The sequence below is a fragment of the Sitophilus oryzae genome, unplaced genomic scaffold, assembly GCF_002938485.1.
Source record: "Sitophilus oryzae breed Bouriz unplaced genomic scaffold, Soryzae_2.0 scaffold_1440_pilon_pilon, whole genome shotgun sequence".
NCBI classification, from domain to species: Eukaryota; Metazoa; Arthropoda; class Insecta; order Coleoptera; family Curculionidae; genus Sitophilus; species Sitophilus oryzae.
Window position 1 is genome coordinate 2,292,109 of NW_022146105.1, and position 12,284 is coordinate 2,304,392.

General features: G+C 30.0%; 1 protein-coding gene and 1 long non-coding RNA gene across 5 annotated transcripts; one reads left to right on the forward strand and one right to left on the reverse strand.

Annotated features, from left to right (window-relative positions):
- Positions 1-372: 372 nt before the first annotated feature.
- On the reverse strand, positions 373-8,223 carry LOC115876757. 4 transcript variants are annotated; one of them, XR_004049203.1, is made up of 10 exons: positions 6,982-8,223; positions 6,793-6,893; positions 6,452-6,585; positions 5,264-5,469; positions 5,040-5,197; positions 4,756-4,980; positions 4,556-4,688; positions 4,353-4,486; positions 4,082-4,209; positions 373-3,875 (listed from the first exon to the last, which is right to left on the reverse strand). It is a non-coding gene; the product is annotated as an uncharacterized LOC115876757 (long non-coding RNA). The 4 variants fall into 4 exon arrangements; XR_004049204.1 differs by having other exon boundaries at positions 373-3,854; positions 6,793-8,221; XR_004049202.1 differs by having other exon boundaries at positions 6,793-8,219.
- Positions 8,224-9,091: 868 nt separating this feature from the next.
- On the forward strand, positions 9,092-11,658 carry LOC115876755 (lipoyltransferase 1, mitochondrial-like). Its single transcript, XM_030892666.1, has 4 exons — positions 9,092-10,196; positions 10,283-10,393; positions 10,449-10,668; positions 10,728-11,658. The coding sequence occupies exons 1-4, from the start codon at positions 9,708-9,710 to the stop codon at positions 11,081-11,083; spliced, it is 1,176 nt and encodes a 391-aa protein (XP_030748526.1). The 5' UTR covers positions 9,092-9,707; the 3' UTR covers positions 11,084-11,658.
- The last annotated feature ends 626 nt before the right edge of the window (positions 11,659-12,284 follow it).

Sequence of the window (12,284 nt, forward strand, 5' to 3'; positions counted from 1 at the left end):
TATTATATTTGTTAAGTTAACAAATAGACAGCCCATATCAAATATATATGTTTTTATATATATATATGTTGGTATATGATCACATATAGCAGCAGCAGTAACGTGTGTACGTCTTTGTACATATATATCTTATATATAATGTACAAACTCTACTAATATTATGGATATGTGATATATATATATATATATATATATATATATATATATATATATATATATATATATATATATATATATATATATATATATATATATATATATATATATATATATATATATATATATATATATATATATATATATATATATATATATATATATATATATATATATATATATATATATATATATATAAGTTTAGTACACGTAGAGACATGTGTACTAAACGCATACATAAAGGAGTGTGTGTGTGTCACTCTCCAACACAAATCTTTCATGGCTGTACCGAGAAAAAGACCAATATGGACTGCATATGGAAGTTCTTCCAAAGCCACGTTGGCCCATGGCTCGGTGCAGCCAGAAGTCTTCATTGCCCGCTATAATTGTAGCGGACAAGGCCAACTGCGAAAATTTTTCTGGAATACTAAAATGATTGTGCAGCAGTGCGACCATGAGTGCGACCCTAGCAGTAAATGATTCAAAATATGTGGCAGCTGGCTTGTGCATGGAATTCTCCGATGCCGCCCACCGCCGTCATAGGCTCTGGGTCGCTACAGAGGTATTGCACCGGTGTGGCCACCTAAAGAAGTTAAGTTTAAGTTATATTAAACTTATACTCCTTTTTGTATATTTTCTCCTATTACACATTTTCATTACAGAATTTGAAAATGTGTTGTAGGCAAGGCCAACTGCAAAAGAAAAGATATTAGTGGGCTGAAATCGGCTTATAATGACGTAAAGACGGTAAGTAGCTGTCGCAGAATTTATAGAACTCTTCAGGTGCGTAGTACTTTTCAGTTTTAATATTAAGAAAAATTAGATTACAGTATGCGTAATTAATATATAATATATTAGAATAAATATCTCAAACTAGAGGAATACTTTAATTCGAAACTTTATATACATGGTTATTCGCGCTATTCGACAGAGTATTGTAGATAAATGGTTAGATTTTTAGAAGTTTTGAATGGCGAATGGTCGTTGAGGAACTACTAGAGCTAAAAATTAATTTCATAGGTACACAGTGTACCAACCAAATGAAAAAAAAAATTGGTTTTAAATACTCTTAGAGAAATGAAATAAGATTTAATCTGCATCATTTCAAAAATTTAAAGTGTTCAATATTTACAAAAAAAGTAAAAAGTATAACTAAGCGTATAATAAGGCACCAAGGAATGACTGTTTCTATGCTACGCCCGTGGTATATTTGGAGTATTTTAATCATTTAACGGAAAATAGGAATATAGAATGAATGAAACACAGGCGTAGAGCAAAAAATCTTAGACAGCGACTATTCTAATTCTTACCTTTCCTACATCGCCGATTTACACCGCAGCACAATCCTTTAATATTCCACAAATAAAAGACCTCATACATTTTCGCATAAAGATATAGATGGTTCAGTATAGGTATGTGACAAGTTTATATTAGCACCCTCAAAATCGAACGGTTAAACTCTAATACTAATAATGATTTATGTTAGTTAAGTCGTATTAAAAAACATTACTAGTTATTTTTAACTAAAAATAAAAATTATTTATTATTATTAGGTTTCTATATAAATGAAAAAAACATACACATAACCTTAGTTAACTTACTATTAGTTTTACCCCTGTAATCTGAAAATGTTGAACTATAAATACAATTTATAATGAAAAACATTAAAATGCTTGAAAAACTTCTTTAGTTTTATATTTCAAGTTAGCTAAAAATGTTTAAAAATAAAATAAGAATGAATATAAAAAATATTATACGTTTTGAAGAAATACTTACCAGAAATATTGTTGTGAAATGTTTAAGAATAAAATTTTTAAGACTTTATTAGCTATTAAAAAACGAGTTCTGAATATTGTAAAAAAAACAGGGAAACAGTAAGAATGCAATTATTAGTATTAATAAAAAAAATTGCTGGCATCTTAATAGGATTGGGCATGATGCCCATACGTCATATCAAGAGTTTTTTTAAGCAAAATACGACGTAAAAGTTAGTTAATAAATAACGTGTAATTCAAGTAACAACTATTTGTATATATTTATAAAACGCTTACTTAAAAATGATGTTATTGATAACTGTATCGTGACTTGTGTCTATAACCTAAGTTATTTAAGGGTTACTTTATCAAACATAATAATTAAGATGGCAACAATGAAAACCCACTCAGTAAATTGATAAAACGTTTTAGTTAACTCTGTATTTAGATACATTTGTAGGTTTATAAACTTGCCACAGTTCAAAAAATAAACCAAAAGTCCACTACAGAACCTACTGTTCTAGAAAGTACTCTAAGACGAAAAAATAATTAAAATGATTTTAATTGGCACTAACACTCCTTCTATTGCAATGTATGAGATCTTTCGAAGAAACAAAAATACTGACATTTTATTAATATCAAATATATCCTAATATTAACATACAAACATAGAAATAATAGACAGTTTTACCTACGCAGTAAGTAAAACATAAGTAAAAACAATATATGGAATAGTTGCGATCTCTGAAGTATATATTCCCAATTTACTTATTGGACCCATATTTAAAAAATATATTGAAAGGTGCTGATCATAGGTGCTGATGAACACAATTGTATAAGATTGTATGCTTTGAATCAAATATTCTTTTCGTACAGGAGTAAATTTACGTGAAACAAACGTGAACAAGATAAATATTGAGAAATGTGTTACAAATATAATATATAAAACAGTTATAATTTCATTGTGCTTTTAAATTAAGTAAATTAATAAAAAAATATATTAAAATATTTATTTTACCTTTTATCTTGTGATTCCTAGACGTGGCCCGCAGTGGATCTCGCCGAGAGCCATCTCTAGGAATCTAATCTCTGCCGTGCATATACAGATAGCACTAGTGAAACAGACTTCAGATTGCTCCTATTTAACATAAATATATAATGTATTGTACTGATGCAATTGTCGGTTTCATTTATATAATATGCTTCAAAATAGTACCGTATGATTGAAAGAAAACGGCGTCAGAGATGGCTATGAAATGAAGATCGCTGTCATTTTATATGTACATTTATATGGGAAATGACATCGATCGTCATTTCCTAGCCAACTGGACGCCGTTTCTTTTTTCGATCATACGGTACTTCTATTCTTGTTAATGATCACTATATAATTAATTCATTAATTTAAAATATATTGACTATTCAAAAAAATAACTATGATAATCTGGCAATTCTATGGTTGTTAATTAGAACCGATAGGAATTAAAAAAAATATGAAAGATGTCAGATGTCCATAAGGTAATACACTAAAAAAGTTAGTAAATAAATAAAAATAATTATGACGGCGACAATAAAATAATCATAATTTTGCATTAATTAAAGATACTTGAAAATAAATTTTATTATAACAAAATATGACTTTTTGATTTATTTTACTGATTTATAGGTATATTATAGTTGACATTTTGATGATATTATATATAGTTGATATATTATAGTTGACAAATGATGGATAAATTATCACCTATATAATTTTTTCTGCAGTACAATGACATTTTCAAAGCCTAAAGTTTGTCCAGATTATCAAAGTTTTACAACAGTACCAATAAAAATAAACGCCTATACACATAATATACAGAACCAGCCTTTTGGTATATTATGAAGGAGCAGGAGGAACTCTTGCTGAATGCAGCTGAAGATGAGGAGGCGCAGGAGGGAAGCAACAGCCTGAAGCAGAAAAATAAATACCTAAAAGAAAAGTTATAATAAGTAACACATACATAGATTACTATAAGTTATAGAGTTTGTTCATTTTCACAAAGTGGTGGCCCATGGTAAAAAATCTAATGTTAAAATCAAGAACAAAGTCCAAACCACTGTCAAAAAAATTACTTCTTACTTTTTAGAAGAATGCTAGTAACTATCAATTAAAAAACTATCTATTATAAACTTACATTTGTAACAGAAAGTTGCCACTTCCAGATTCATTCATGAGCTAGGACAATTAATTTTTACAGCTGTTACATTGTGAGATATGAGAGAAAAAACGAGGCTCTTGAGGCCATATTGCAGTATGTATTTCCTAAAATAAAAGAAATAATTCATTTCTAGCTTTTCTCTTAACATATGATTTAAATGAAATTGTTAATAGTACATAATAAAATAATATTCAAATTATCTTAATCTAATCAATACAAATTTTCAGTAGATTAAATTTAAACTTACATTTTTTACAAGCAAATTCCAGTTTCTAGATTGCTTGATAAGTTGGCCAATCTACTGAAATACTAAGACGTAAGATAGCATCATCTAAATCATGAGAGGGACCAACCAAGAGTGCTTAGAACACAACATATTCCCTGAAAGAAAGAAAAAAAAAACATTTTATTAAGGTTTACAGCTTCACCAAATAGATGTCTATTACTTACATTTATAGAGGCAATATTCAGCTGAAGAAAAGTGCTTTCTTATAGTGAGCTCTGCACTGGTAAAATGTCTGCATGTCCCCTCAAAAAAGCTAAACCACCCCGAGAGACTTGTGAATATTTAAAAGCGATTTAACTGAAAAAATAAGAATTTCAAATAAGTATCTGTAAAACAATTCACTTGCAAATTGTTTAAAAGCTACCTTATAATTCTCGCTCCACTGTTTTAAACACATTTTCATTCAGCTCCTCCATCATCTCAATTTCATATTCCCTCTTCTATTCTTATCATTTTCCAAGTCCTCTTCTATTCCTCTCATTTTCCTGCTCCATCGTCTTATTTATCAATATATATTTTTTCCAAAATTATAGGCGTCTTTACAATAACATAAGAGAAGACAATAGCCACAAACGCCTACGCATACCAACTAAAAAGGGAAAAATATTATTAACCCCAGTAAAAAATGAAAAGATTATATAAACTTACCTGATGAAGATGGCCCTAGCCCAGCTGCGGTTACCTTTTTCTTATAGAAGGATTCTAATGAGAACTAATTGAAGAAGCTTTAGGACCAATCACACGCGTTTTGCAATATTTCATCTGGAATCTTCTTTGATTTAAACGCGCCCCGAACGCGAATTATCCTAGAAAAATAGAAAAAAAATAATCAGTTTCAGAAATCATAACAGAGAAAAATAAAATAAACTTACTTTAGTTGGTTTTAGGTTGAGCTGGGGTGTACTAGCCTCTCTATTCGGAATCCCGAATCCGAAATCGACGTCAGGCAGATGCATAACAACAAATTCTTCACGTCACGTCCATAGTGTGGCTGTCCTGTTGTGCAGATTTGTCTCTTCTATAGAAAAAAGCAGCGTCGCGCTCTGGAGCGTCACCTTTTGATCTCTCCATAACAATTCTAGAATAAAAAATAAATAAAACAAGATTTTTCGAAGGACAGTTACACCAAAACAAACATCAAATAACACAAAAATTAACGGGAGAAATTTAATTTTAGAATTTAACAGAATAATTTCAAACTAATAAGGCCTTTTCTTAGAAGAGACTGCATTAATATCAACAAATTAACAACTATTAACAGTAATTCTTTTTTCTTCATAATATTTCGAAACATTTGAAAAGTCTTAGCTACACATTACATAACAGAATGAAATAAACCGCATTAAAAGTTTAGAAAATGTTCAAAAACTGTGCGATATTTAAAGCACTGTAGTAGATATCTATGATGACCTTAAGAGAAATCAAAGACTATCAATTAATGATATTATTAAGACAAGAATAGCGAAGACGCCATGACGGTTACAAAAAATGATAAACAAGATATTATAATAATTGTAATATAAAGCAAATATCAAGTACTCACTTTTTGGACAGGCTGAGCGATGCACAAACAAGAATTTTCGAAAAAGTAGTATACACAACATTCACTTTTTATTAAAAAAATAAGAAAATTGTAAATGCCGGCGTCGACGATCTCTCGGCATTCAAAATCAATATGTCCGACGCCAATTTCCGGCAGTCATCATGACATATGTATCTGACTTGACCAATAAGAAAGAGGTATTTTCATATAGCAAAAACCACAGCCGTCTTTGTTAACAATAATGTTATTTTAATTTTAGGTAGTGGGTTAAATTACTAAAAAGTGAGTCAAAAAAATACCAAAATATATTGTATTGGATTTATTATTTACAAAACGTAAAAAACTATTTTTATTGTTATATTTTCAATTTATTTTAAGATAATTTATACCCTATTTAAAATTAGCATTTGATGCGAGGATTTTAGTTTTAAGATCTTCAGTTATTATGGCATTCTAGAACTTTAGAGGCAAAAAACACATGAGGCGGTTTATGGGTGTGAATAAAATTTAAACTTACATTTTGTCAAAGAATGCTTCTGTTTCTAAACTTTTACAATAGTTAAAAAACTAAGGACATGAGATAGCACACATCTGATACTACTCTTCTACAAACACGAAGATCATCCAACATAGTAGTTTGGAAAATATTCCCTAAAAAATAAATTTAGGTTTTCCAAATAGATAATCCATTCAAAATACTTTCATAATAAATTGTTAATATGAAGGGTAAGGGGGAAACCAACAAGTCACAAAACTAACTTACTGAGAACATCTTTGTTTCTCTTCCCTCGCCCTTCATATGTAGTAATTCAAATTATACATATATCTAATATGCAAATAACGTTTTAGTACTCTTACATTTTACAAGGAATGTGTAGCCAAAATACTGTTATCCCACAACTTGCACTGCAATGATTTCGCTTGAAAATTTCTCATAGATTCTTATAGGTAGTTGATCTCTGAAAAAAAGCTACACCTCTTTCTCAAACTGGTCAACCATTCTCTCATTTTCCAATTATTTTTATTCTCCAGTTATTTTAACACTACCTTATTCTTCACCCTCCAATTCTTAAAACATCTTCAATCCACTCCTCGTCATCTTAATTTCATATTCTTCTTATTCCCTCTTCTATTTTTCATCCTCCATTTCACTGCTTCATAAGCTCCGACAATATAAATACTGCTTTGAACTTTGATAAACTTGTTTTGACCGTTACGAGTGATTTATTTCTTTTGTAAATTACAGCGTAATTTAAAAATTCACTTTAAAGTTAAATAGATAAAAAAATTAGAAGACAACGTTCAATCCAATCACTACTTGGGATAAACCTTAGGATAAACGTTATGGCCCGTGTTCTGGACAGGAAAATAATTAAACAAACACAAAATATTAAACACTTACTGTTTGGAGAGACTGAGAAAAGCTTATAACTGAAATCTGTTTGTTGTAACTACGCGAAGAAAATAAACAAACGTTTCCTATTAAAAATACAAAAAGAAATTCTGCCCAAATTAAGATGTCAAATGTGTGTTAAATCAAAAACGACAGTCAAAAACCAAAGATTAATGATTATACTCCGTACAAGATACAACATGGACCAATAAGAAATTAATATATGACAACTTGAAAACCGTGGCCATTTTGGATTAGGGCGGAGCTTATAGCGGCAACTTTTGAATGAAATATAAGTTACTGTAAAAGGAATTCGAAAATATAGGTCAAGTTCAACTTAACTACAACTAGGGCAGCTATCATTGTTTAAAAATGAATGAAGTTTAAATGTCCCTTAAAAAAAATTGTTTTTCGGGAATCTCTCGGAAACTAATAAAGCTAACTCCTTAAACGAGGTCTCGTTAAAAATACCCATATAAAATAAAATGAAAAACCCGAACAATTTTTTTTTTTTGAAAATAATTAGGAGGGTGGATCATGGGTGGATCTCACACTACAGACTATCAACTGCAGTCGCACGAGCCTATTGAGCATTGAGCCTCAGAGAAGAAGGTAAGAAGCAGAAATACGAAGAGTTCAAGTGTCTAAAAGTCATCAAGAGAGTTTCATAGAAAAGGCAAAAGCAAGGGATCTCACCCAAGAAAACTTGAAGCAAAGTGAGCATCCAGCTAGGGTACCTCGGGCTTGCCACGCCCGTACTCACAAGATGTGAGCCCCTGAGGTTATACAGTCTTTATATTAACTTTCGTTGAATATGTATTTAAGTAAATATATATTTGAGAATTATTATTATCAACGTGTACAGAAAAAAATTATTCTGTATATTAGCAATTCTTTCTATATATATATATCTGTTTAGTTTAGAAAATTTATTTTGAAATTATAGATATTAATTGTTAAATAAAAAATTAATGAGTTGATCAGTAATCAAATATTGAAAAATTATTACTTTATTGTAATTTAATTCAAAGAAGTTTTTGACATTCTGGCAACGCAGGTTTGAAGGTGGTCCAAATGGTCCAATCTGGCCCAATCACGATAGAATCCGTCGATTTAAATGAAAAATTGTATATTCGTATATTCAATACCAGCCACCAGGCCATACCAAACAAAGAAGACGTAGGAAGTAGTTATAATATATAGTTTAAAAATGGGTGTATAAAGACAATATACAAAATGACAGAAGTTAGATGGCCGAATACAAAGAATATAGTCCCATCTATGTGTTGATTGCTTGCTATTTTTAGGAAAACCTAGATTTCTATATTTTTGTCATTCATTACCTAACCCTATAATACAAGTAAATAATGAAAATGAGATAAAAAATCAAGAAAAAATAGAGTTTAAGTTCAGAATTATCCTGGAGAGAACAATTAATGAGCCTAGATTATAAAAACAGCGAAATAATCAGTATGGCAAATTTGGCATTACGTTTTCAAGGAGAACATGTAATGTTTTTTAATGCAGTTTTTTTACTAATAAATGCTAAGTCAACTAACTATAGAACTATTCCAAACTAGAAAAAAATGCATACAAAACCTTTTAATATTCAGCTCGAATGTGGAGAATGTTTAAAGGTTAAAATAGGTCCCCAATGAACTGCGCGATTACCACAAGCAGCTTTGTGGTAATTGTGCGTTCCAATACAATAAATCACTTGCATGGCACGATGGCATGTGTAGAAAATATTTTTGCGCAACTCGACACGAGGTGACATGCTATCACAATAACAGTTTTATACAGCCTCGCTATTAATTAACTAAAATTAGGCTAGCTTGTTTATTTCAAATGATAACAATATCGTTATCACTCCAAGGATATATGGATCCCCACTAGTTTCATTCTATATAAAACGGTTATTGTGATAGCTTGTTGAAGTCAGTTGATTGTTAAACTCGTTAGATTTTGTGTTGTCGGTGTTGAGACCTGTGCTCCTCCAAGTTTTTCTGTACTCAGTTCCTGGATAAAAATAGTGTCGCATAGTGTGTTGAACTAAATCTGTGTCGTCCCGTTAGCTGTTGATTTTTTTTATTTCTTCTCAATCTGGCTGTTAAGAGAGGAATGCTGAGAACGACAAAGGACTGTTTAGGCCTCCGCGTTCGTCTCAATTCTTTGCACCAAACGTGGAAGTGGTTACACCAAACTATTACTCTTCACGATTACTTAATTGCCCTTACATCAGCTTCTAAAAACGCCTGTTGTAGAGACTTTCTAACTCATTGAGTTACTTTTTATAGGGCACAACATTTCCAAAATATTATTGCCAACTGTTTGCGTTGGGTTAATTTTCCAGACTTGTCTTTAATAAGACCAAATTATAATGGCTCTGTTTAAACGTTCTTCCCTCAAAATCAGCTCCATAACAACTAGCTTCTTTGTTAGGAATTTCTCAAAGACTGATTCTGTTAAAGGAAAAAATATCAAAAAATCTGTTTTTGTTTCGCAGTCAAAAGATATATACACTAACTTGGCCTTACAAGAATGGCTGTATAAAAAGTTTGATTTTACAAATCATCACGTATTAATGATTTGGCAGAATGATCCATGTGTAATTATTGGAGTTCATCAAAACCCATGGTTAGAGACTAACTATGCTGACCTCAATGAAAATGGGGTTCATCTGGCAAGAAGATGCAGCAATGGAGAAGCCATGTACCAAGATAATGGAAATCTTAATCTCACATTCTTCTCTCCTCGTGGCAGATATAATTCAAAATATAACACAGAAATAATTTCAAGAGGTTTATTTAGGGAATTTGGACTTAAAATTAACACAGACGATGAAGAGCTGTTAATTAGAAATAATAAAGTATCCTTTTTTTTATTATATATCATAGAACAAAAATTAATTTGAAATATTAGTACATCAAAATTTTCCTTAAGTAATTATTATAGCAATTTTCCTGTAAGGCTGCTAAAATTGGTGAACAAAATGCATACAATTTTTACTCCCTTATGGTCAGAATGAATAAAGTTGATGAAAACATAGTTCTTCAGAAACATAATGTAAATAACTTATCATCTAGTAATTATCTGAAATAAAATATAATTATTTTTTTAGGTTGCTATAAAAACTGGTCCAACTATAAGCACCGATACCTACATTAAAAAGATGAACCTATGCGAAGAGAATCCACAAATTTCGTCTGAATCTGTTGTAAAAGCTGTAGGATGGGAATTCTTAAGAACGAAACCTTTAAGTTTAGAAGACGCAGGAATAGAATATGCAAATCAACAAAAAGGTTTCCATTTAGTTAACCCAACAGAAAGTTGGTTTCCAGGTAAATTTTAATTAAAAAGTTCTTCATTTCATTTTACCGTTGATACGTTTTCTATATAGGTTTAAATGAAATCCGTGATACTTACAATAGCTGGGATTGGTGCTATGGTAAAACCCCATCATTTAATGTTAGCCAAACCTTCAATGTTCCTGGAGAGTGGAATCAAAATTCTGGTGCCTCCACTCAAATCAAAGTGACCATGAAAGTGGAGAATGGTAGAATTGCAGATATCATAATTTTTATCCCTTATGGATCTTTATCAATGGGAGAAACCAAGGCAGTCCACAATTTTAGAGGAAAAAAGTTCTCTATTCGAACCCTTAACGACTTGGAAGAATCTCTTGGAGGGCTCCTGTTAGATGACAGAGATAAATCTGTTAGCCAATGTTTGAAGCAAGTCACATCCCATGCATAAAGTGATATTTTTCTTTCTCAACTAATAAAAAGACTGAAGTGTGTTAACTTAGATTTTCGTATTAGAATTTAATTTTTGTACTAACATCCTACGTTCTTAAGATATATTTAGAATTAAATTACTAACCCATTTAAAACATTAAAAAAATCATGCATCAAAATACTTCAGGTTTAAGTTGATATAAAAATTTGTTTGTTTGAAAATTTAGATATTATACATTTAGATAAAACCAAATTCAGAGACCGAATTTTAATTAATTTATTTAAATTCGGGCTATATTTAAAAAAATGCTTCTATTTTTAGGAACTTTAATTTTTTATCTATCTATTTTTTTTTAATTTAAGTTATCTGCATATTACCATGCAGTCAGCAAGAATTAATCATATCACTATTTTATAATTCATATTCTCTTGTATTAGATTTAATTTGGCTTATTCATTATAAGACTTTGGTTGATTAAGTTATTAAGATAGTTTCAACATTATTTTGAAACTGTTGTGCCTTAGAAAAGTGAATTTAATCTAGATTTAATGTTTATGCGTAGTTACATTTTTATGAAATATATATTTTATTATGTAGTTAGATTTTTTATGGAATATATTTTATTATCTATATAAAACTTGTTATTGTTTTCATTCCAGCAATAATACAGTTTGGTTTATAAATCTAAAGAAAAGTTAACTAATTAGAAAAATATTTTTGTCATAAAAGTTCTTAATATTAATCTATTATCATGAAGAAAAATAAAACACCCATTTGGAAAAAAACCGAAAGGTTCATGACCGAACAGATTAGAAAAAAGCTTGAAAATCCTATATACTGTTGAAGTTAAAAATAAGTCCATTATATTGTGATCAAGCATTTTATAGAGCCTTGATCCTGATAACCTGTTATGATAACATTTAGACTTTAAAATGATACAACTATATATTAAAGCACCGACAAGGACAAAAAAATACGAATATACGCATTCTTGCATAAAAATTTGATATCAACGATACTTTTGTTTGAGAATACCAAAAATGTTAATTATTATGCTGATTAAAAATTACATTTTCTTTAACACGAGTATAGTTTTACTTGTCACTTCGATCACCAGGATCATTAGCCATGGACAACACGTTATGGATAACTAATAACTATAAGTAAATATTGAGTGATAAAAACATCAAAACAGACCCAGAAAAGTAGACAAAATAAA